The sequence below is a fragment of the Python bivittatus genome, unplaced genomic scaffold (assembly GCF_059951505.1).
Source record: "Python bivittatus isolate LINGU-HERP-01145 unplaced genomic scaffold, Pbiv_v1 ctg000220_np1212, whole genome shotgun sequence".
Taxonomy (NCBI): domain Eukaryota; kingdom Metazoa; phylum Chordata; class Lepidosauria; order Squamata; family Pythonidae; genus Python; species Python bivittatus.
The window spans coordinates 9169194-9196119 of NW_028277048.1; the positions used below are offsets into that span (position 1 = coordinate 9169194).

Consider the following 26926-nt stretch of genomic DNA (forward strand, 5'->3'; position numbering starts at 1 on the left):
TAATTGTAATTTCCTTGTTTTGACCGTTGCGAGCCAGCCAGAGTCGTAGGTAGGTAGGTAGGTAGGTAGGTAGGGAGGCCGGCAGGCAGGCAGGCAGGCAGGCAGGCAGGCAGGCAGGCAGGCAGGCAGGCAGGAAGGAGCTTCTGAAATTTCTCCAAGATTATTCTAGGGACTCAGTTACTTACTGGTGGCCTTGGGAAGGAAGTAGAACTAAACTGGGTAACACTGTTGATGTAGATATGGATTTGACATTACAGAGAATGAACAGAATGACCTTAAGTAAGCAAAGAATGTTGAGAAGGACACAGTGCAAGGAAAATCATAGTGGGGGCTAAGAGTGAGTCTCTGCCTGGGCACATTAGCTGGAAATGGAAGCTGGACATCACAGGGTCTTAGTCATCTAGAGATGCAGGAAGGTAGCTGCATGTATCAGCAAATGCCAGATGGGAACATTAGCAAAGAGAGTTGCAACAGAAATAAAAATTGCATTTAAGCAGATTGAACAAGGCACTATGTTGCAATGGTGTCCCATTTTGTCATTCTCAAATGAGTTCATTAAAACCAGGTTTGAGTAGAAACAGAGGTTTCTATCAGGATAAAGTGGAGAAAAACAGATCTCTTTAGCATAAAGCAGGACTGGCAGTAACTACCTGTTACAAAGCAAGACCCATCTCATGTTGCTTCAGAATCAGGGTGCCAAGTTTTGAGCTTGAAAAGCATTTCAGCTTAGTCAAGAATGGTTTGAGAACCTGCCTAGAAAATGTACAGAAGCTGGAAAATATATTTTGTTTTGAGCTCAGAACAAAACAGCTCCATTTGAAATGTTGTGAGTTGGCTATGTTCCATCAGGAAAAAAAAAACTCAAAATAGTTTGAGTGTTTTGTTCTAGCCTAGACATAAAACTTTGGGAAAACTTTTTTTTCAGCTCAGAATACTTGAAAGAGGCTATTTGCAGTTGTTTCCCATTACCTTAACACTCACTCATTCAAATAGGTCATATTCTGTCCTGATCTTGAAACAATACTTTTGGAACACATGTGTTTTGCTTTAAGCCTGGAAACACTGAAATAACCATTTAGAAGTCAAAATGTTTGGCAACCCTCTAGTACTAATTATGGTATTTTTATTTTCTAAGAAAACATAATACATAGATGCTAGATGCTGGAACTGTGCACTAAATAAATAATATCAGCCATTCCTTTAGTTATTTTTCATTAAATGGATCCTAGATTATGAATGATGAGAAGAATGAATAGAGTATAACTCTGATTTACCAGACTTCCATGCAATGGACTTCACATAGAACCAATCAAATACCACTGTAATTTACCTCATTTCCATAGTGGTATCATTGTGCAAATGATGGTGTTGTTCCTTTGTCTATGGATTTCAGGTACTGCTTGATCCCTTCTTCTCCTTGTCACCATCTCTATGGCCAGTTACAATCAGGTGTCACCCACTTCCCTGAAGTGCCCAACCTCCTACCAGGAAAGCTTTTTAAAAAAAATTTGCATCATTTACATAATGATGTGAAATTACACGAGATAAATTGCTTGTGAATAATGGATGCATTCTCTCCCCAATTAGTCAGTTAAAACAAGGTTTCACTGTAAAAGGAAATTAATCCACCAAGTTATTCATATTCTTGGTCACCCACTGCAGTAGAAAGAATGCTAATAAGCAGAGAAACCATATAACTCTGTTCATGATTAATTTATGGCAATTCTATGAAAAATAGTAACACTTGATACAGGAGATGGCTTTAAAATGGTAAGAAATTCAAGGAAGATAGATCTATCAGTGCCTAATTATTCTTGATATATTAAATAGAACGGTGCTCAGACCTTTTCTTTATTCCCATCATCTGGAAGGAGCTCCTGATGTGGGCTCTGCTGCCAGAGTAAGAAATGGATGTGTGTCATGCGTTCAGAGCAGGGGAGAGGGGAAGCCGCTGCACAGGGAAACACAGAGGTGGTATGAAGGAGCCCAGTTCCTCCTGCCTTTGAAAGTAGACTGGAAGAGATATTGCCAATCTCACTGCCGCATATGTACTGTGCTACTTTGTGTATGCAACCTAACAGAATCAGGTAGCACTATGTAGGAATTTCAGATAGACATCTAAAGTGTCAGTGAACTGAAGCAAGAGAAGACATTCTTCTCTGCCAGTTCTACTTCACACTCCTGGCCGTTTGCACCAAATTATGGAGGTGTATCTTTTTTGTTTTGTAAAGATACTAGTATCATAGTCTTTTGTAATACTTTCTGCTCCGTCTTCCACATATGCCTATACTTTTGCAGCTCGGCATAACTAAAAACAAAGGCCTCTGGCCATTTGTTCCAGGCCCACTTCTCTCAAAAATGCAGCATCACTAAAAAAAATAAGCAGAGTCATGCTTTCTCCAAGAGTTCCAGCCTGCTGAGTCAGTAAATGCAGGGTGTGTTAATATGAGACTTCCCTGGAAGGCTTTATCTTTGGGCAGCAGCTGAAGTTTGGTAAAGGTAATGCCTTACACTGCCCCCTGCAGACAACAGACTGGAACTACTACCTGTGAGCTTAATTTCATTTAAAAACAAAAATACAAAAAGGTACATCATAGAATGAGATGAAAGTGTAGATTCCAAAGAGCTGCCTAATGTAAGTTATCTTACCTTGCTCCAGGAGGATCTCAACTTTTTTTCTTTAGGGCATTATGATTTCCCTCATTCCTTCCCCATTTTTCAAAAGTAGTTTAACAAGTATACCTGTAGATGTGTTGGTATAAGCAGTTTAAACTTTCATGTCTTCTGTGGCCACTAGACCCAAATAAAAAATATGGTTTATAAGAACTGGTGACTAACCCATAACTGATGTTCTTTGAATGGTCCTCTGTGAATTCACACTGATGGGTAATGGGCCGTGCCAGGTTGAGAACCTTCTAGAGACTACACAATTTTGGGGCAGGAGCTCTGCACCCCACCTTCACACTACATGACCAGATGTGGCTCCCACCAAAATCCTTCTGTTCCTAAGACCAACACAGTGGATTTGAAGGAACACAGAAGGCACCTGAGACCAAGTGGGATTAGAGGACAGGCTGTGTGAATTCACAGATGACCACTCAAAGTTACAAGTAGAAAAGGTTCTTCCTTATTGTGATCGCTGTGACGCACATGTGTGTAAAGAGCAAGCTTTTTACCTGGAAGAAGGTATGGTCATCATGAGGAAACAGAAGAGAAGATGGCTCTCTCAAAGTCTGCATCTCTCTGGAAGCAGAGATCCAAGCTATAGAGCTATTTGGTCACTTGGCATAACTGCAGTAATGAATGGAGGAAAGATGCTGATGCCCTTGCTGTTCTGGAGGGAGTGCAGACTGGGAGAGTAGAAAATAATTTAATCTGCTTGTAAAAAAGCCTGATAGCTGCCAATACATATTTGGAGAAATGCTGTATAAAAAGGCTGTTCCCTTTAAATAACTCTTGGAAGGTGAGGAGTAAACAACAGCTCCAGCAAAACAGCAGAACCCTATGAACATCCCCCCCAAAATTAAACAATGTTTCCAGTGGCATTGTGGAGTACGGAAAAATGGTAGGCAATATGTTTTGATTCAAATGAAAGATATTTAAAGGCTGACTTTGGAAGGAAATATCTGGGCAAAGGGAAAATCTCTTTGTAAAGTCCACAGATTTCCAACTTGATGAACCAACATCACAGCTACCCAAAAAGCTACCTTCCAAAGAAGGTTGATTTCAAAGGGTTCAACATTTTAACTTGGCAAGAATAAGAGAGAGGCTGCAGGCCAAAAGCAACAGGGAAGGTGAAGGACAGAGATGAGCTTAAACTTTAACAAAACAATTAGCAAATTAGAAAAAAATTCCTCCTGACAAAGGAAAAAAAAGCAGAACAGGCAACAGAAATATCTTTACTGAAGAAAGAACCAAGTCTCACTATTTCAAATGAAAGAAAAAACCCAAAAGGTAATGATCCTGACATCACAGGGAATCTAAGTCCTGTTTCTGGACAATGTATCAAAGAATGTTCATTTAGTTGCACAAGAAGCCCTTGTGAAAGGCTTCCAAGAAGCAAGCATAATCTATTTTACCTTGCCTCAGAGGGGCTGTGCAAATGAAGCCCCCAGGTTTTAAGGCAGAAGGAAATTAGTTTTGGATGGAAAATTTGTCTCTGATGGATAGAGAGGAGCATGATTCAGCTGGGAGGCAGAGGTATTCCCAAGGAGGAGAGAGCTGGGTAAAGTGCAGTTGTCAAGGCCACCAAGATATGGAAGCATATAAAACAAAGGTCTATTTCAAAAAAGGAATACATTCCTGAGAGGGTGGAGGTCTATCCCAACTGTACTGTAAAAGGTTAGAAACTCTCTGATATCCAATGAAATAAACAGATTGACCCTGGGGTTGCCTCAATAGGATTTAATGAGGGACATCATTTCCATTTATAGATGGCTGTTTGAAATGGCTGATCTAAGAAGTAAGGATATTGTTACTTCTAGGCATATTAATTGTCAGGATGAAGATGGAGTAATGGATGCACCAATGTCAAATCTGTAATGCAAAATGCAAAGCAGGGACAATCTTTTGCAATGTTGTTTCTTCATGTCCCACAGAATTGTCTGATATAACTTGTGGCCACAAAAATAGCTTTGGAAGGCTTCATATACCTTCCTAATTATGAGGAAGAGCTGATGTGTTTCACCTGGACCAAACACCTGTCTTAGAAGTAAACTCCCTATCCATACATTAATGCTGCAATGGTGAGGATGGCATTGAAGAAAAGGGCAAAAATGAAACAACTTAAGTGAGATTGTCTGAAATCAACCATCAGAAGAGGGATTCCTTGACACAGGGCAGAACTGAGAAGAGGACTGTCTTATGTCCATGCCTAGAGAAGCAGAATGGAGATACCACACCTGTAAGGAATGCATCCATAGATGGGTGAAGCAAACAACTGGAGGCACAGCTGCTATATCGCTCAGCTGTTGCAGAACATGGGTTCTGATTCTTCTTCAGAAGGAGATCTTCTGTATCAGCATCTGAAGCATATCAAGTTGCAACAACAGTAAAGAAATAGCTCTTCTACAATATAAATCACTGCCCCTGTGAATTATTTCCAAAGGGAGAAGGAAAGACTTCTCGGATGACCAGGAAGGTGAAGCGCTGTAGAAGCAGGAGGACTTGAGTTAAGTTGTAACACACCTTGACATAGAAATGCAACTAAGAGACTACAGGTAGTCCTCAAGTCACGATGGCAAATGGGACTGGAATTTCCATCGCTAAGCGATGCAGTCATACAGCGTGACATCATGTGACTGCATTGCTTAGCAATGGCAATCCCAGCAGTCCCTGCTGCTGTCATTAAGCAAGGACCATGTTAATCATGCTGTCATTAATCATGTGACCGTGATGCGGGAAGGGGTGCTGAAACCGCGTCCCAGGCAAACAGGCCAGTGGTCGAGAGCTATGGGCAGGCAGGCAAGTGCCATGGGTGGGCACTACAGTGTGGGAGTGCGGGTGGGCACTATGGAATACGACATCCCCATGCTGCACAGGGGCTCCTCAGGAGAAAAAGCAGCAGGAGTGGGAGTGACTTGGGACCTCTTGCCGGCTTACCCATAGATTTTGCTTATAGGAAGCCAGCATAAAAGACTGCAAACAGCAGTCACATGACCGCAGGATGGTGCAACCGTGATAACTGCAAGCCAGTTGCCAAGTACCTGAATCGGGATCATGTAACTGTGGGGATGCTGTGATGGCTAAAACTTTGAGAACCAGTCATAAGTCCCCCCTCATTCAGCGCCATTATAACTCTGAACAGTTGCTGAATGAGTGGTTTTAACCTGAGGACTACCTGTATCATCTACATAATAACAGTTGAAAAAGAAGAAATGCAGTGAAATTGCTCTACATTTAGAAAAACTTCTTGGAGCCATGGAGAATCCATCCAGATGATAAAAAAATGAAATTGGTACATGCATCCATCTCTTGTCAAATAAAGGAAGAAGTGATGGTAGGGTATTACAGATATGTGAAAATATGCATCCTGCAAATCCATAAACGTGAGCCACATCCCCTTCTGCAAGAGGAGAATAATGGAAGCAATCAATATCATTTTGTATCATCATAAAATGAGAGCATCTAAAAAATTATGACAGGAAAAATCCAATGTGGGTCTGAGCCCATTCTTTTTAGGAACAGTAAAATTTAGGGGGGGGAAAGCCAGAATACATTCCCTTTGAAAAATACTCTCAATTGTCTCTTTGTAGAAGAAGGGAAACTTCCAGAGGTAATCCTGAGGATGCCTGAGAAGCAAGAGGACAATCTGATGTGGGATTACTCTGGAACTCATCATGGAAGCCATGCAAAATAACTGACCAAATCCAAAGATCATCAGTTATAACCTGAAAGTCAGCTAGACAGTCTCCAAATGACCCATATGTGGAAACAACATGATCAAAATCAAACAATGAGCACAGGCAATGCCAACTTCTAGCAAGAACTGTGGAACAGAATAATATACTCTTTCTGTTCAAAAAAATGATGGCCTTTGATTGAGATGCAAATGGGACCATGGATGGTAGCAAGAGTGGATGAAATAAGGTAACAGTCCTAGTAGCTTTCAAACTCTGTTCTGATGCTGAGGAGCCTCAGTAGATGGACATGATTTGGTGGTTGAATATGAGAAGAATATGGAGTGGAAGGCCAATGTGTAATTGTCTGCCTCACTGTATTTAGGCTTTTCCAGGGATTATGGGTTGACTAATCAAGACCGTGAAAGGACTGATTCTGAATGGAACAATGATCCACTCTAGCACATGTAATTAACTGAAATCTGAGATGCTGTTTGGAAGCAGTGTGGCCATGAAGTAACTACAATGTGGGTGACCTCAAGACAGCTTAAGAAGATTCTTGCTTGCATTTATCCTGATAGATTATTATATCTATCTATATTATATTAATATATAGTCCAGTAGAGTACCAGTCAAGGGAGATCTGTCCCAAATCCCTCTTCTGAGATTGAATCCCATGCTGGCAGAGAAGCTGATGAATACTCAGTAATACAAATTGGAAAGTTTATCAACAGTTGGATTACAAGCAGCCAGGTTGTAGAAGATCACTGTGAAGAGGGATTCAAGTCTGCTGAAGCTGGGATCAGGGAGTCAACAGACCTGTATTCCTTTTTTACTTTTTGCTGTGGTTGGATTTGGGCAGGGCAGGCCTCTTTGAAGGTTCTGAACCATTAATGAGCAATTTCCTCAATGCCAATAATAGTATGGCAGGTATCTGAGGAGGTGAGGAAGCTGCCATACAATTCTGAGGATATACTAAAATGCTTAGAAGAAATGTGGCTACAATAGCTTTGGTGTGTGCCACTCTTAAAGCTGATATTCTGAGAGTGCCTCACAAACAAAAACAAGACAGTTTGCTAGACTGCATGACCTTCACTAAGGCAAAAGAGATAATTAGTTCCAATCTGAGCCAAAGCCTGAAAGTATTAGTTCTTCAGATATAGGGCCTGTTGGGCCTTATGTCATGATGAGAGGATAAGATGTCCTGACAAACAACTCTAAGAAATATTGACGATGACGGAATATTAAAGAAAACAACAACAAAAAAAATGTTGATAAGGCAGAAGGACAATCAGCTCAAGAATGAATGTTAATACTCAATGATGAAAAACAAACTGAAAGGGTTCAGCAGGAACTGTGCATAGCCACACTGGGATACCAAACAATTCCACAGCTCTGGAAGCTTCCAAACTAGACTCTGGGCCGGCATATAACCCAAGTGCATGAATCTCACAGGTATTATGAAAAAGCAACACACACAGCAATTAACTGCAGATTCATTGCTTCTACTTTCAGTTTAAGCCTTATGCTCATACACTACCCACACAGAAGAAAGGTAACTGAGTAATGCTGTGATTTCAAGGGCTAGGAAAAAACCTTACACAGAATTTGATAGATTGAAAAGCAAAAAATGCCAAGTAGATGATAGGAGGGATAATGAAATTAAGCATCTAAGCAAGATGAAGGGACCAACAATAGGTTCATACAAGAAGCTACTTTAAGATATCTCCAAGGGAAAAAAATGAGTTATCAAATCCAAAATTTTAACTGTTGAATCAAATTAGCTCAATTGTTGAATACGAGTATGTCAACCCTCCCAGAAACCCAGTATTTAAACAAAATCCAAACTGGAGGAGAACAGTCATCAAAAAGACGAGCACAGAGTGATCTTGTTTAAGGTATTTAAAAGGGAAAACTAATAAGTTTGTATAGGGAACAGAAAGGAATGCTTGGAAAGTAGCACTCCAACCTGCAACACAGTATAGTCGGCTGTCCGACATGCACTAAATTTTGCATGTTTTAATGTGGAATGTGGAAGGGCTTGAAAAGCAGACATGTAGCTCTCTGGGTCCCACGGCGGAGATTTATTGCTGCTTCATGGTTTCCTGACAGAAAGAAGCAGCCACCCCATGGTACAGAAGTAGGACAAAGCCACTTCTGCGGAGGAGTTAGGAGATCACTTGAAAGGCAGGAAGACATTCAGAAACAAAAAGCAGCACATAAAGCTATTTGCTACCATTTCAAAAATAAAAAGGGAAGGAAATGGCACATCTATAAATTCTTCAATATGAAACAGGATATTCTTACTGGCCAGTGAGTTCTCTGGAGGAAGCACCTATTCAGCACTTTTGGATACAACTTTTTTACAAGCTTTCCAAACCCATCTCCCAAATTATGATGCTAGATTGTAACTGATATTTTAACAACTCTAGCTTGCATCAAAGATTTAAAAGGTCTCCATTAATAATGATATTAGCTCTCTTTAGACTCCACAACAGCAAGAGAGATACTTTGTGCATCAGTGGTGCGAGCATAGTATTTAAAGGTATATACCCATGTGGAAGGGAGGTTCAAATTCTATAGGTTCTTGATACCTAGAAGTGTTATCCAATTCCAGCCAGGCAAGAATAATAATGGTAAGGGCCAGCTTAGTTCGCACCACTTCTGTTGTAGCAGGTCCTCACATATTGCCCTTGATTCTTTAGACTGCAACAAAAAGTAACTTGGCTTACTTGTATGAATCATCTGGAGCAGTCTTCCCCAAGCTGCTGTACTCCAGATGTGATGTTATTGCAATTCCCAGCTAGCATGGGCATAGGAGTTCCACAAATTGCAGTCACAATACATTTGGAGAGCACTAACTTTAATTAAGATATTAATTAATTGATTAATTATAAGTAATTAATTGAGCCAGTTTGGTGTACAGTAGTGGTTAAGGCACTAGGCTAGAAACTGGGAGACTGTGAGCTCTAGTCCTACCTAGGCACAAAGCCAGCTGGGTCACCTTGAGCCAGTCACTTTCTCTCAGCCCTAGGAAGGAGGTAAGGGCAAACCACTTCTGAAAAACTTTGCCAAGAAAACTGCAGGGACTTGTCCAGGCAGTCTCTGAGAATCGGACATGACTGAACGGATTAAAAAAAAAACTGTAAAGGGCTAATCTCGAATTCTGGAGGAAGAATCCTGAGTTCAGGTGTAGCTTGCATGTGAACTTTCAAAATTTACCATGCTGAAACAAGCAAGGATCATTGGGCTTAAATAGTAATTGTTGACAAATGAAGCACTACTCCTCTGAATGTATTTAGCTATCATTCCAAATTCAGACAAGTTATACATTTCCCTCTTTGAATATCCATACATGTAATACAAAGAAGAGCAAAGTGACAGCAAACAGGTGACATTTAGTAGCTTACTGTCTGTTCACTGATGAATGCAGCCAATGGTAATAACAGCAACTAAATTGAATCTATTTACTGATGGAACAATAGAGTCTAACTGATAAGTTTGTCCAGATTCATGACAACTGCATGACTATGTTGCAGTTTGAATCCAGACCTCTTATTGCAGTACTGAATCCACTTATTCTCACATGAACTTCTTTTTTGGCTTTGTCCAAATGATACCCCATTCAAATTTCACTGCTACCTATGTTACCTGCTGTATTAATGTATCATATTTAAAATTATCACTGATTATGCAGTATATGAAAAGGAGGGAAGAGTCTTATCCAACACTAGGTTACATATGGTGTTCTACACAGACCCAACCCTTTTAAAGTACAAATGAGGTTTTACTCAGAAAACTCAATGCATGAGTAACAAAGTGGTCAGTATTCTCATTACCGCTACCTAGCAGGAAATTTCTAGTGTGCATTTCTTGTAAAAGCGACCAGGTCACTAACTTTTCTAGTAAATATAGTTCAGCTATGGGGAAGAAAAGAGAAACAGAAAGGGGCACTTTCTCACTCAAAAGTAACCTGTTGAATGGGAGTTTCAGATTTCAGACTTCTACAAAAATTTAGAGGCACATATGAATTCCAAGAATGTGGTTTCAGGAACCATTTCAAAAATGTCTTATATTGTAAACAGCTGATTAAATGCTGACTGGATCACTGGTATTAGATGAGTTTCAGCTTTGCACAGTGGTGTTGCGGTGGCTGGCTGCAGTGTGGGGCTTGAGACAGCATTTCTCAGCAGTGGCGCTGGGCTGAAGTAGAGGCCTGGGGGCCGAGCACCACTGTGTAGGGCAGCCAAAAGGGCATAGATGGGGAGGGGGGAAGATAGGCAGGCAGGGTGAGTTGCAGCACCCCTGCAGTCGTAAGTGTGGTTGGACTGGGGTAGCTGAGGTTTCCCAGGGCCCAACAGCTTTGTGCTGGGCTGCTGGGCTGGGCCGCACTGTGGCACCCCTCCAACTTACGCATGGTCTGCGCCGGGCCTTGCCCACCCCCCTGCAGCACCCCCCTGCTCCTTACTTGGGACTCCCTCCGCATAGCCACCCATGGTTTTCAGTTAATGATGGCAACAGGGAGTGCCAGGATTGTGGTCGCTAAGTGAAGTGGTCACGTGACATCTTCCTTTATGACTTCCATTGCTTAGCGATGGAAATTCCGGTCCCAATTGTGATTGTTAAGCAAGGACTACCTGCATTCATGTCTGCATCTACCCTATTATCAAGCACAAAGTGATGTTTTTCCCTTTGACACTCCACTTATATGCCTTACAACATTATAAAAATATGGTGAGCCTCTTCTTCTCCATCCAGCAAAATATTTTGTCCATACCTGGACACCTTTTGCCTTACGAATTCTAATCTTTTTTGTAGCTTTTTATTGTATCACCATCATATCCACCCAATACTCAGCTGTTGAAGGCAGTTATCACTCTCATCATTCTGATCCTATGTCCTTCCTTAAACTTTTCACTGACTTCTTGTCCAGTCCCTAATCTTGCACAAAGTTCTTTTCCTCACTTTTAAAACTCTCTTGATTTTCTCTCAGCTCTTCCGTTCCAACAGTACATTCACTTACTCATCTCTACTATTCTCTTGTCCAAAGGTCTCCCGGTACTGAAACACCACTGGCTGCCATGTGATAAAGGAAATAGGTTAAGAACCTCCTCAATCTCATTATATTGGGAAGGGTCTGGATCATTTCTTAGTCCTAGCTAATACAGGTCCCTTGTTTAACAACCATTTGAACTTTGAATGACGTTTAAAGTTATGATAGCACTGAACGAGGAGACTTACAACTGGTCCTCACAGTTGGGCTGTTGCAGCATCCCCAAGGTCATGTGATCACCATTTGCGACCTTCACTGCCGGCTTCCGACAAGCAAAATCAACGGGAAAGCCAGCAGAAGGTTGCAAATGGTGATCACATGACACTGCACCTAACGACTGTGCAGAATTTGCTTAATGAAAGCAACCAGAACTGCTTCAGCTGCCATCGTAAGATCACGTGATGTCGCACTTTACAACTGTGTCACTTAGCGATGGAGTTGCTGATCTCAATTACTGTTGTTAAGCAAGGATTACCTGTACTTTATTGTAACTAAGCAAAAGCACATGCAACTGAAAACAACACATATTCTTCCCAGTCTTATTCATACCTTTTTTCCCCCAAGCACTCTTCATTCTTGTTTTCCTATCAAATTTCCACAATCCTTTGGAGAAGAATACTATCATACATATATGATCTTTGTAGGGTTCCATGTACTTAGATAACATTCCATAAACAAATAAATAAATGACCCAATAGAAGTAGAGGTAAATTAGAGATGAGAAATCTTTCCCAGCCAGAGCACAGCATTTTTCTGCAGGAAATATACTCAAAACCACATATCATCAGTAGGTATAAATGGAGTTATCTTACAATCATATTTTCTTTCTCCTGCTCTCTGTCCCCTTTCCTCCCCAGCTAAACTTTGCTTCACTACTCAACATTTAGGCTTAAGAAGGTATCCATTTGGAACAGCTGCACTGCAGGAAAGGAAATGTCATAACACATGAAGGGCTCTTCCTTACCCAGGTATCATCATGCCTCCCCCCAAATAAATCACATGCACATTTGAAAAGCTGCAATGTTTTAAAGTGTCATTGCAATACAGAGGATATAGTGAACTGGAGCTGAAAGAGGAAGTCCTACTGGGTACATCCAGGTTATAGACTAAAAGTTCCCTATCTCAAAGGGGACAAAGGTATATTGCAGATAAGGATACAGAGGAAAGTCACAGACGATGAAGGAATATATGCTGGACATGAAACACAGAAGACCAGTTTAGGGATTTACAAAGAGGCACTGCATTATAAGAACGACAAAAGTATAGAATGATTTGGGCAGGAGCAATATAAATTTGACAGTTGCAAGATTCAATAAAATTAACCAGGGTTTCTACCAAGCAGATGAAAATGAACTTGATCTTCATTATCCTGTCCAAGGAAAACTTTTATGATTGTGAACAAGTGAGAGTAGAATTTCAAAGTTAAGAATTCTTCTCTAGCCAACCAAGTAAATGGTAACCCCAATAAATTTTTAAAAAAGGATTCAGTGAGAGGACAGCTTGGGAGGAAAACTAAGATGTTAAATTTTGGACAAGTTTGGGATAGTGACAAGACATTGCAGAAGAAATATAAGATCAACTAAGTTGGATGGACAGAAAAAGATCTTATTACAGTAGATTTCAGTTATGTCTTAGAACTTGCTTGCCTATGAAAAAAGTTTTTGATGATAAAGAGTAAAACGGCTCATAATTCATTGGGACTACTGTTAACCATGATAAATTCAGTCTTGTATTTCATAAACATTATAATATCTCATTGTTGCACTATGTGAAAATCTTTCAGCAAGTCAATTTCTCCCCTTTGCATATCAATCTTGCTTGAAGGAATACAAATACCAAGATGGTGGATCAAGGCATCAGACATTCATTTGCTCCTTAAACTTTCAAACATGGCCAGAACTTTTCACCACACCCTTTTCAGGATTGCCCAGGGGGGCACCAAAGATTTGTCTTCAGGGGCACATACAGTCTCATAGGCTACCCACCAGTGAGTGGAACAGAATACTCTCCGAGGCCTTAGTGTCTTCAAGCAACAACTCTGCTTTGCCAATATTCCTACTTCCTGATGAAAAAAGGCAGTCAACCAGGAGGCATTCCCAAGAGTAATGAACTGAAGGGGTTCTCTGCTTTATGGATAAGATGAGACCTAGTGACCCAGAAGTTTTCCATTGCTAGTATATACATGGCAACAAATTCTTCCAGAGACATCAATCAGAAATCCAACAGCAGTTATTAAATACCAAAACAGTTTTCAGCTAAAAAATAATCAAGTATACATGGATTTCTTTTTCCTCAGCAAAAATTAAAAGCTACTAACATTTCTAGTTCAGAGAAAAAACTGGAAGTTTGAATCTGCCCAAGTGGCTGACTCCATCCCATCCCACAACTAGATCTCTGGCTCAGGTTAAAAAGTTACCTTCACCTCAGTCTGACTGCCAAATGAACTAAGCTGTATTAGGGACCAAAATGAAAAGGAATCAACAAGGTTAAAAGTGAAACTGTGGCAGCAACAGGGCAGACAAAAAGCAGGATGATCACCCTACTTCCAATATGCCAGTAATCAGATCCCATTTGCAATAGCTACTGGACATTAGGATTTTTGAACCCCTGCTGCCTAATGCCAGTTGTCAAGTGTTAAATGAGAGTCACCATGTTAATGATCAAATCTACAATACTGAAGTCTAACACTGGATCTGAAATACTATACCTAACATGGTGGAAATATTTGATTTGAGCATATACATGACTTGGAGAACTGAGGGCAGAGATTCATTTCAGCTTGAGTGCTGCCTGCTGTCCAATCTCTCTAAGGTAGATCCCATCAGCAGGCAGAACTTACCCACAGCCCGGAACAAGCAGGCCCCATCTTCCTTCATCTGTTTTATGATGAACCCTTTCTTCTCTCTCAGCGCCTTCTCGAACCTGTGTTCCTGCTGGTGACAGGAGGGGCAGATGTCAGCAAGTTAGACAGCATCCCCATCCCACAAATGAGGGAGGGCAACATAACCAACTTTCTCTCCTGTTCTACCCATGACTCTTTATAAAAATAGGGACCAGGTGGAAAAGCCACAGTGGAGAAGAAAGATTTTCTACATGCAGTACAGTATGTAACTCTGCTGCCCACTAGAGGCTGATCCACGCCAAGCAGTGATCATTAGAGCACTGAGTTGATCAATAAAAGATGCCCCCAGTTAATTCCAAATGATGTTGTAATCAGGGAATAGTACTGTATAGCACTGGCACTAATGGGACTGTGCACAATTTTATTTATATATCTGATACAATATATAATCTATCTATCTATCTATCTATCTATCTATCTATCTATCTATCTATCTATCTATCTACCTTTTTACTCTGTTAAGTAGGTAAGGCAGCCAACAAAATTTTAAAATCAAAACAGAATATAAAAACATTAAAATTAACAACATTTATATTGCATTCAATTAATTAAAAGCCTGATGAGAGATGTCTTTAGGGGTTTTTTAAAATGCCAAGACAGTAGGGGCCAAGCGCTCCTGAGGGAATGCTCCCTTAGGGAAGCAACAGAGGAAAAGGCTGTGTCCTATGTGCCAGAAAGGTGGATTGTTGACAGTGTGGGATTCTTCAAAAGGGCCTTCCTACAAATCTTGAAAAATTGTCAGGTTTATAATAGAAGTAATCCCTTTATTGATCCCAAGCCATTTAAGACTATAGGTCAATCCCAACTCCTCAATTGTACCCAGTAAGCACACTTCCCATATTCATAAGTCAATCAAAACTCTTCAACTTCCATGATTTTTTGCACAGGGAATGAATGCTACAGGTAATGAAGCAGATAGTTAACACCTAAGGAATTCATACAGCACAAGGTCTCTCTCCAGAGGCTTCATGATTACAAGCTCATTTTGATACAACACCTGTATTTTTTGCAAATACCCAGAGCTTTAAGAGCAGCACTTAATGTCATGCCTTGCTGTACAATTCTGTTTTTTGCATTCTCAAACCCATGTAGCCAATATATCCAATTCTGCAGTTTGAATGATGAGGATTAGAAATTTGCTTTTTTCAAAGGAAAAAAATAAAAACACCCTCTTCACATTCTAAATTTTCTCCAACATACCAGGTTCTGTTAAAAACTGCAGAATTAACTAATCCTTCCTTCTCTCCCAGGTATTAACTTACATCTTGTGGATAAACACATTCAGTCACTTATGAAGTAAATTCTAGAATTTTGCATAACAATCGCTTCAAGAAAACAGGTAGGCTGCCATTAGCGCGAGTTTGAATAGTGTGTGATATTCGATTTAGTGCAAATTATTAATTGATTCCAGGTCACGTTTAACACAAGCCAAAATTCTGTTAGTGTGAGACTAACTGCAGAATACAGAAGATAGCAGGTAACCTCTGGATATGGGTTTATGCTCTTTTACTGTTATACGGTATTTCATTAATGAACATGTACAAATTTATGTTTAAAAATTTTAATTGCCTATTTCTGTCAAGCGGGAACCAATTACCCTATTTTCCAGAGAAATATCACTTTGAATAGTGCAAATTTGAATACTGTGACCATTTCGTGGAATTCATTAACCGCACTAATCGAGACCTACTTGTACTGAATAGGTACATCTTCATTTTGCTCAAGAGATTATTACTTAATGACCCACTGCATACAGTCTTCCAGTAATCTATTAAATTACTTTAGTCATTAAAAGTTGACACCAACATGATGGCACATAATCAATTAAAAAAGATATTTATTAACAGTAATTCAAAAGAATACTACTTCAAATTTATTGATCCTTTTGTCTTTGGCTCAAGTAGTTTCACTGCCATCTACTGGCAACAGAGAGAGCTAGATTTTAAAGTAGTCAAAGATTTTCTATTCCCTTTGTTAGCAATTCTACCCTTTCACCACTCCCTACCATCCCCAGTACTTTAATTCTATATTCAGTTTGAACAGATGAGGGAAAGAGAACTACATATTTGCAGAGTCAGGGCACTAGACTAGGGACGTAAAGAAGACTAGGTTATGGTTCCTCTGGAAACCTCTACTGATGTTCCTTTTCCCTTTAGTTCTGGGAGCTGTATTACAGAGTATAGATTATTCAACTTCAGTCATGCAGCAATTTTCTGAAAACCAAAAAGTAATCTCTAGTCCAGCAGAGTGTTTTTTGCTACAAGAATTACGAGGAGGGCATAAAGCAGACTAATAATCAATCAATCCTGTATTAAAAAGGAAGACTGGAAGTACAAAACAGTATCTTAGTGGTCACTTAGAAGCTTCATACCTGAAGCTAGATTGAAACCAAAAATGTTCAAATTCCTATTTTGTTCTGTTACTAGAAGTCTAGGCCTACTCCAACTGTGCTCCATGGACAAATGTGTGGCAGAAACAGGAATATATACCCAGAGAGAAATACTGCTGGTGGAATGCTATATATTTGGTGGGATCCTTCCTGCTTTGGCTGCTTTTCAAACAGGCATTCTCGCATCATCCATTAATATTTAGCAAAGAGAATACAGAGCAGGCTTCCCCAACTAGTGTCCTCCAAATGTTTGTGTGACTCCATCCCCTTACCAACCAGCATGGCAAAATGACAGTGCTGACTGACTGAAGATGGGAGTTGTCCAGCCTCACCTCAAAGAAGGGAGTGACAGAGCCATGTGCAAAATGAACTTAGAGCTGTGACAAATTGGCAGAGCCCATTTTATAAGTGTCATGCTTATCTTACAGAAGAAGAGGGAAAGGGAGTTAGATACTAAAAAAATGCAGCTGGATTATATACCGTATGCCTCTCCTGCCAATTTAGCAGCCTTTATCACTGAAAGGAAAAATGAAGGGAAAAAACCCCTGAATCTGTTTCTCATTATCCTGTGAAGATTCCTTAGGCTTGTATGCATGAAGATTTCTAATGAATTCTACTATTACCAGGTAACAACACAATGTGATCAATGATGTTTAGACTTAACAGGCTTTAAGAGAACTCGTAATTTTCACTGGCTAAGGCAGGAACACAATGACCCTTATGTTGATCAGTTCATTTGAAACTTTTCTAGGAGATCTGGCACATTAGGATGCAGAGAATATAAACTTAAAAAGAAAACACACCATAATTATTGTAAGATATGGGATCCTTCTGCAACCTGAGTATATCACATATATGACGACTTTAACTCCCAGACTTCTCAGCAATGGACATGAGAACTAGGGAAACTTAAGATACATTAACAATATACCCAGACTTGCTAGTCCACATAAGTCATCATTCTGCAGACTCACTATTCCATACAGACTGGCAGAAAAGACATGAGGTATTCTGCTTCTCACATAACAACTTCCTGCATTTCTATGCTGAGCACAAAAAAGAAAACCCCATTATCCTTCACCCTGCAGCTCACTTAACATCTGCATGAAATTCCTTCTCATAAATGACTACCAGGTACTGTAACGCCAAAAAATATAAGGTTATACAACTCCTCTCAGGGATATGTAAAAAGAGAGAGAAACCTAATGCCTTGAAATGTATGTGCACCAAGAGAAAGGGCCTTACTCTATGTAGTTCCTGACTTTGCAGGGAAGATTTCTTCATTCAAGTTTCATCACAGATAGCGTTCTATTCTCCATCCCAACTCAACATAAGCAAGGCATCACTAGTTTATAAGACTAAGAAACAGTTATTCCAGACTTCTCAACTATGCAACTGTAACACTCTTGTTCATATTCTTTCTATTAAATAAAAAGCCACATACCACTTCAATTGTTAAAATTCATTTATCATTTTTCTGCCTTCTCTGTCCTTTCATCTACCAATTCACTTTCAAACTGAGACTAGGAAATAAATGTATGAATATGCTGAGATGTCAGAAAAGGGTGGGTAACTACTGGGGTGGAGGCACAAAGAAAACCAGCTCAGGTCATGACTATAGACAATCTGGTTACATCCATCAATACAGCAAGTGACTTTCATCCATTTATAAGAAATGTATAACACCCCTATCACAATCATGCTGGAAAACTGCACATATAGTGTAATTTGCCTGGACGCTTTGTAAAGTATGAAAACAAACACCTTCCTTTCCCCATACCCTTAATTGGGGAGGAGCAGGACACAGTTATCATGTATTCCAAATTATATATCATAGCCAACACTAATCTGGGCAACAATATTATACTGATCTAACTGAATGTTTCGATGGCATGTCACATGCCACAAATGTTTTTCAAATAAGATGCAATCCTAGCTCAAGGTCCCCTAATTTATCTATAATCATGATGCAGTACCACATGGCCTTATCTAAATAGTTCAAACTACCCTTTTCTGTGCAAACCTCAATTCTTATAAGGAACCATACACATACTATATGGAATTCAATTCCATTTAGTTGAAGAGCTTGCTGAGCTACTTAGCAGCACATTTTGCAGTGTGGATTTCTGGGGGCTAAGCAAAAACTAGAGAAAGCCACTTTGGTGTAGTGGTTAAAGCATCAGGCTAGAAACCAGGAGACCATTAATTCCACTCCCACCTTCGGAACGAAGCCAGCTGGGTGACTGTGGATCCATCACTGTCTCTCAGCCCTAGGAAGGAAGCAATGGCAAGCCACTTCCGAAACCTTCCCAAAAAAACTAGAGGGACATTCTAGGCAGTCACCAGGAGTCAATACTGACTCAAAGGCACACCAAAAAAACAAAAAAACAAAAACCCCTATGTCCACTTTACTCAATATGGGTCCCTCTAAGTGTATTATAACTCACACCATCCTTGACCAACATATTGGATGAAGGTGATGGGAGTTACAGTCCAACAAACCTGGACATTTAGGTAGACTGTTAGAAATCTCAGCAGTAGACACTTTCTATAGAACTGTAGAAAGTTTAAAGCAAAAGTTCATATCAATTTCTTCTCAGATTTGTAAATTCATTTTTGATGAACTAGTAGGCAGATACAGAGATTAGCAAATACACTTTAAGGCTGCTATGGTCTTGAAAAAGAATTCAACAACAATAAGATCGGTTAGAGTAAATAACTGTTCCCTCAGAAATTATCTTGAGTCCCAGCACCAAAGAATACTCTGACTAATGGATTGAAGACAACAGTGATAACACGATTCTACATCAGTGGAATCCAAATAGCATTATGAACTAATGATGCTGACTACATTTGCCCCCCCCCAAAAAATCCAGTGAGAATATTCAACATATCTGTAAGTTTGCTCTTTTTATATCTTCCCCTAGAAGTACCTGCTATACCTAGGAACATTTCAAAACATAGAGAATATTACATGCCTGATGAGCTGCCCTGCATGGTCTGAAAGAACTTGTATTATGTAGGTCAACATAGGTCAATGAGCTCCATAATAATTGTTGCCTTATTAACAGAATACCTGACACTGTTACAAGACCACGGTAACACCAAGTCACTATAGCTGGCTTACAACTTGGAACTCTTATCCCTAGGAAAGTTGCCAGACTAATTTTTTTCCAAAAGTGCACAGAGCCTATTTACTAAACAATGTAGTTGCCAAATGTTAATCAAACCACTTCAATGGAACAAGTGTGATGAAACAACTTTCTAAGCCTCTGAAACAACCTCATACTCATAAGCAATGTTTTCCAAATGAGGAAGACCACCCACTCAGCTGGAAGACACCAAGTGACATAAACTGATATGAATTCATACCAAAATGTACCCCTCCCCCTTTTTTTTTTTAGAAAAAAGGACAATCTATGTCTGGTCTAATCTTAAACCACATTGCTCACATGCCCCAGACTGTATTTCTCTACTCTTCTTCATAATTATTGTTGACATTCCAGTCATGTGCATCTTAACAGAATTCAGTACACCAATTAGGATTTGGCATATTAGTCATCACAGAGTTACAAACAGGGTAGCAAGCTGGCCTGTCCCAGAACTTAATTGAATTGCACTACTAGTCGGAAGCCTTCTAAGTGAACTATGAGCTTTCTGATTTGACAGTTTGTGATTGTAGACAAATTAACTTGCTCCAAACTTTTAGATACTGTACATCAATATAAACATTAATCGACTTTTTCAGTACACAAAGCTTAGCAATTTTCCAAAGCAACTTGCTTTGTTGCCTAATTGTTGCATTTAATAGGTTTTCCCTCAACAGTGGACTCAAATCCACAGTGCTACAATTTAAAACAGCTGCCTTGCTTTCTTTTTCTATAGCAGAGGAAATTTGGTTTTTTAATGTGTTTAAATTACTGCATCTGGCAGAACCTTAAGCTAAATTCCAAGCCAACTATTCTGCTTCAACCATTTGACATCTGGATTTCACATCACTTCTAAAAAAGGCTAGGATGGTAGTATATTCAGCTATCTTTTTTTGCCCCATTAATATCAGTTATCTCTCTAGTTGAACTAACTCAAATTTATATTTAAATGTCTTCAACTGGTTCAGCAATGGCTTCACTTTACTAAATGGGACAGTAAAAAATGCCTTATAATCCAATAGAATATGGAGTGGTCCCACAGCAGATTTAAAGGCAAGGAAGGTATTTTTTTTAAGTTAAAAACATGAAGAATTTTGCTCTAGAGCCACTCTGGTAGCACCTAACTCAAATTCGTTTCCACTTTGGTACATTGGGACTAAGATCTCACTTGCATTTCACGGTTCTCCAATTTATCTCACTCCTTTCAAGCCAGGGATCTGAATCATTTAGAACACAGCACTTCTTCTGTATGTTCCACAAGACCTAGTTTATAGCAAGTGTGCTGAGAAGGCTCTTTAGTAGTAAACAGTCACAATATACACAATCAAGAAATGAGAGTATACTACAAAGAAAGTTCAACATGCTTAGGAATAGCCAAAATGAGAACACCACAGAGGGAATCAATGCACCAAAAAGGCATTTGTTTACTCCTAAAATGGAAGGTGTCAGGCTCAAAGCTTACTAACCATACATTAGACTTTGAATTAAATATTTCCACCTGAAAGATCTCATGTTACACAGCCCATGTTGCTGAAGAACAGCTTATTTAAAAACAAGTGTCTGGGTTACATAATTAGACACAACTGAAACTTAAATCAATGTTATATAGTCATACATAGTACAGACATATAAATGCTAGAATCTGAATAGCATGATTATATTAAAAATATGTAATCCCAACACATATTTTTCTTCCAATACACTTTTACTCAGTCTCTCCAATTCACAACAGGCAACCACTATTTTCTTGTAAAGGTATCCCCCATATTGTTATACAGTTTCCAAATATAGAGCTATAATCACACATTAATCGTAATAATCAAGCATGGAGGCCTATATCTGCAATTCCTCCAAAACTGCAGAAAGAATATATACCACTATTTTCACTGATTTCTACAATAGTCCCTATCAGCACCTATGATCCTTTCTCAAGCCTTTCTCAACCTAAAATAAACCTATCTTCTTTTCTGAATACAGTGGGGCTCTTGTTCCTTTTTTGCCAACCACTAGTGTTAAAATTTCATGCCCAAAACTTTTTTGCCCTCTGCGGATATAATTGATTGGTCCTAGTTGTGATTATGGCATAGGTACATAAATTTGCAGAGGTAAAGGTTAAGCACCAATCAACTAGCCTTACCAATTTGGCAGGGAAAAAGGTGTGAGAAAACCAAAATAAGTGGATGTAACCTATTGGTGCAAAAAACTTACTTGTGGGCAAAAACTTTTTGGCAGGCAAAAAAGGAACAAGAGTCTACAATGCCACAATTGCTGTTATCAAAAGATTATTTGGAGTCTGTGGAATAAACTTTCCTCTTCGCACATAGTGACTGAATATCTGCCTTTTATTCCCAAACAGGACATCAGGGAACATTAGCACTAACTAAAGGCTGTTCTCATACTATTCCCCTGTGGGCACATTTCCCTGAAGCACTCCAGTGGACAGCCTCCCCTCTTTTTCACAAGTTTGAATCCAAAGTTTCCCTTCATCCTTTCCTCAGTATCCCCATTCTTCTTTGCCTCCTATAATATAGCCTCCTTCATCCACCAGCTAAGCAGATTTAGCAGAGGTTCACCTTCATGCCCATTTCCTCAATTATTGTTCTCCCTGCTTTCAGGATTATACAGTGACCTCTTACTACAATAACCCCCCATCCCCTTTTCAACAAGCCCCCTTCCTGAATAAAAAGGACAAATACCTACATCAACATATGGAAAGGATGTTTCCCTATGACACAATCCTGACAATTTAACAAATTATTTCAGACACACTGCTACCAACACACTGTATTTGCACACCTTATTGCCACTGGCAAGCGACTTAAAAATTAAAGCTGGCAGAACTTTTTCAACAGAAAAGACGCATGACAGCCGGTTCCTACGCGTTAAGTGGCAGTTGTAGATTGTCAGGAAAGCTGTGCGTTACGGGGTAAACTCATCAGGAAGGCCACAGGGGCAGCAATTTGGTAGCACAGCCGCGTGCTTCTATTCACATCTCGGCTGACCATTTCTAACCACGGGGGGCTAAGTCAACCCTTCTTGTCTTATAGTCCAGAGTTGAGCCAAGTCCCTCACTAAAGGTGGCTTCCGACGGGCTCCAGTCCGCTGCCCTCTGCTCTTCCACGCCCGTCCAGAGGCCTCCCCTCTCGACTGTCGTGTCCTTTCGCTAGAGGGTACCTGCTCCACGGTGGCCGGGTCCATGCTCTCGATGCGGGCCGCCGCCGTCTCGTACTCGTCCTCGCTGTTGTAGCCGGCGCCGACCTCATCTTGCTCGGGACTATTGCCTCCCCCTCCGCCAGGCCCCGCCGCCCCGCCGAGCCCCAGCCCGCCGCCAGGCCCCCCCTGCCGCCGCCGCTTGCTGTGGCCGGGCCCGGAGCAGCAGCCGCCGCCGACTCCGCCCCGCGCCTCGGCCACTCCAGGGTCGAGTAGGCCGAGGCCGGGCCCGTCGCCCCCGGCTCCAACTCCAGGATTGGGCGGCGGAGGGGACCCGGCGGGGGGCAGTCCCCAGCGCGGCGGCGGCGGAGGAGGGGAGGCCCGGGGACGGGCTCCGCCGCGTCCGGAGTGCGGGTCCCCGGGCCCAACCCCTCCTCCAACGCCGACGCCGCGGGGGTGGGAATCGGCGCCGGGGCAGCCCCGGGGGTCAGGGCCGCCTACGCCGCCGGGCCCCCCTGGCCCGCCGGGGCCTCCCCCTCTCGAGCCGGGCTGGTCCCTGTCTCCGTCGCCGGCAGCCGGGCAGGCCTTCTTCTTGGGCAGGATCGTCATGGCCAAAGCGGGGACGGGGAGGGAAGGGGACGGGGCAGGGGGGAGGAGGAGGAGGAGGAGGAGGAGCGCCGAGGGCCGAGCCTCGGGCAAGAGCTGCGCGGAAGGGCGCGTGTGTCGAGGCGGCGGCCTGGCGAAGAACGCCGCTCCGAGGGCCGAGCGCCGGCGGGTGCCCGGATGAAAAGGGCTAAGCCGCGAGCAGGTTACCCGGATGAGGAGGGCTCGGGGGGGGACAGAGGGAGGAAAGGGCAACGTCGCGGTCGAGGAGCCGAGAGGGACGGCAAAGCCTCTGTCGAGAGGAGGAGAGGGAAGGTGGAGGCGAGTGCCCGGATGAGAGGCTCAATCACAACGTATCGCCGTCCCACGGCAACTCCGCTCAGCTCAGCAGGGCGGCGGAAGGAAGCGAAGCATTCAATCCCCGGGAGGCACCCGACAGGGAAGCGGGCGTCCCGAGCAGCCCAGTTCCCCTGAAAGGGCCTCTTCCCGCTGGCTCCTACGGCTTCCGGGACTCTCGCGGTCTCCTGACAGCGGCGTCTACTACGGCCCATCTATGGGCCCGGCCTAGTGTCAACATCAACACAGCCGGCCTCTGACCCCGGCGAACTCAACTTCCGTTTCCACGCCCCTTAGCAACAGGTGAGGTGGTCCCTAGGCAGACCGTAGCAACCGCCCCATTCTTAATGGCTGAGCGGCACGTGATTTAAACGTTCATGGGCTGGTAGTGACGGAAGTCCTTTCCTGAGTAGTCAGCATTACTGTCAGTTAGGTGTTACCCTGCCTTTTTAATTCTCCTCCTCCTCCCCGCTCCGCCGTTGGACCGATTGAGGGAGGCGGGAGCTTTTAGCTCTCTTAGCAGCAGGCTTCGTTCCGATAGGGCTAGGAATGTAATTACCATCTCTTAATTCGTCAAGAGATGCAAATCTCATTTATAATTGGCGGAAAGGGGCAGGGTCTTTCTGATTGGCTGGGGCCTTCCCGGGTGTAGAAACTGATAGGTTGAGGCAAAAGTTCTTGCGGCTATTTGGCGTCCCGAAATTCTTCGATCTGATTGGCTACCGCGCGCTTCCCGATGTCCTGATTCCTAAACAGTCCAGACCGAGAAAGCGTGTTCCGGTGCTTTATATTCATCTTCCTGAACCCGATGCTGTCCATCTGTTGAAACTACAATTCCCAGAATACTTATCCAACGACTATGCTTTCTGGATATACTGCGAATCGTAGTCCCAACGTTTTTTACTGTGCCGATCGTATCTCGGAAGCATTTGAACAAAACAGTTTCGTGTCAACCTATAGACTAAAACAGGTTGTTTTTCGTATACTTATTTCTAAAGACAGGATGTGACCATTACATTAATCTTCCTTTGATAGATGTACTTAGATGTTATTATCCTTTTATAGATGCACATCTTTACTTAGGAAAATAGCTCTGCAATGTTTTTATAGTTTATTAAATACAATGGGGTATGACGCGAAGAAATACAGGTAGTCCTTGACTTACGACCACAATTGGGACCAGAACTTCTGCTGCTAAGCAATGCGGTAATTGAGTTGCACACAATTTTATGACCTTTTTTGCTACAGTCGTTAAGTGAATAACGTGGTCATTAAGTGAATCCAGCTTCCCCCATTGTCTTTGCTTGTTGGAAGGTCACACATGGTGATCACGTGACTCCAGGATGCTGCAGTTGTCATAAATACATGCCAGTTGCCAAGCGCCCGAATTTTGATCACATGAACATGGGGATGCTGTGACAGTCGTAAGTGCAAGGAGAGGTCGTAAGTCACTTTTTTCAGCGCTGTTGTAACTTTGAACAGTCGTTAAACAAATGGACGTAAGTCAAGGACTATCTGTAAAAATATGGTTTTAATGCAGAGTTTCCCAAACTGAGGTGTACCTTCCTTGGGGTGGTGCAGACAGAGTCCAGGGGAGGTGTGAAAAACCTTTTAGTTAATAAATCCACCTTTCCCAAAGTTTCATTGTATTGTTTTCATTGTTCATTTGTGTTCATTTTGGTGTTTGGATTTTTAGGGGAGGTGTGTTACATTAAGATAATACTAAAGGGAGGTGTGATGGCAAATAGTTTAGGAACCCCTGTTTTAAAGGAATATTTTTAACACGTATGGAGAAAATTTCTAATGGGCATTGCACACGATAATTAAATGTGCTCCATGTTTAGTGGTACAGTGGTACCTCGGGTCACGAACTTAATTCATTCTGCAACTCTGGTCGCGACCCGAATTGATCGCGACCCAGATCAAATTTTCCCATAAGGTTCAATGTAAATACGGTTAATCTGTTCTGAACCATATGTTTTTTTTTTTAAACCACAAAAATATGAAACAAAGTACAGTACAGTACAGTATGAAGAGAGAGAACACTGACCTTGCTTGAGGCGACTTCTGGCGTGGAGGACAGGAAGGCGGGTGGGGAGGCGGTTATTGTTCGGAGGGAGAGTCCCCCTCCCTACAGGAAGCCACGACCACGTGTGTCAGCAGGGAAAATGGCCGCGGATCCTGTTCATCACCTGATGCGAAGTTTGTGAACGGAAGCAAAATTTTGCGAACGGTGCTGTTCGTGACCCGAATTGGTCATGAACAGAAGCGTTCGTGACCCGAGGTACCACTGTATTGCTTCTCTTAGTAATAGCTGCTAAGAGACATGAATAGGGCTCCTAGAGTTGAGCTGCAAATATCTGAATGACCACTAGATGATGCCGAGAAGCAAGAGGTTTCTGTAGTTCTGTCTCTCTTTACTGTGATCTCGCAGCGGTCCAGATTTTTGCAAACCCTGTAGTGAGGGATGGAAGATTTCTTTCAGTGCACTTTTGTGCTTTTAACCAACTCATTCTGGAAATATATGACCAGAGACAATGTTTGAACCTGACCCTTGTATCCAAGTTATGCAATTCAAGTTGTTTGTGGAGCACAGAGGGCAGAATAAGTTAAGATGGCTCTGTTCACAGCTGTGTGATATTTGCACAGGGTTCCCCACCCTTTCATTGATAGCTACTGATTTTTTTAGTACTGGTGTCTTCCACCTCACTCAAAATTCCTCAGCAGCAATAGAGGGCACCCGGTTAAAGAGGCTGATCCTAAATATTTATTTCAGGGTTTTGGATGTTTAAATGTTACGCACAGTAAAAGATTTCTTGACTCAAACCATCCTAAATAAATAAATAATCTTTCCTTATTTTAAGGATGAGTTTTGCTTTTCTGTTTTAAACCAAATGCAGTGCTGATATACCCCAATTCCAGGCCAATTCATATGGATCCACAAATCTTACACATTTCTAGGTATCAGTGTAATTTCCAAAATAAATAGTTCATTCATGCCAGCCC

At 41.6% G+C, this 26926-nt stretch overlaps 1 protein-coding gene across 4 annotated transcripts in view; it reads right to left on the reverse strand.

The window, feature by feature from the left end:
• Window positions 1-24181, reverse strand: part of OTUD5 (OTU deubiquitinase 5) — a 59495-nt gene extending 35314 nt beyond the window's left edge. The window contains exons 1-2 of one of the 4 annotated variants that reach the window (XM_088137827.1): window positions 23006-24181; window positions 14231-14324 (exon numbers count right to left, since the gene is read on the reverse strand). In XM_088137827.1, the coding sequence (XP_087993953.1) occupies window positions 14231-14324; window positions 23006-23590 (679 nt within the window). In that variant the 5' untranslated portion in view covers window positions 23591-24181. The remainder of the gene's footprint in view (window positions 1-14230; window positions 14325-23005) is intronic. The other 3 variants (XM_088137828.1, XM_007422220.3, XM_007422221.3) reach the window with 3 other exon arrangements.
• Window positions 24182-26926: the final 2745 nt, after the last annotated feature.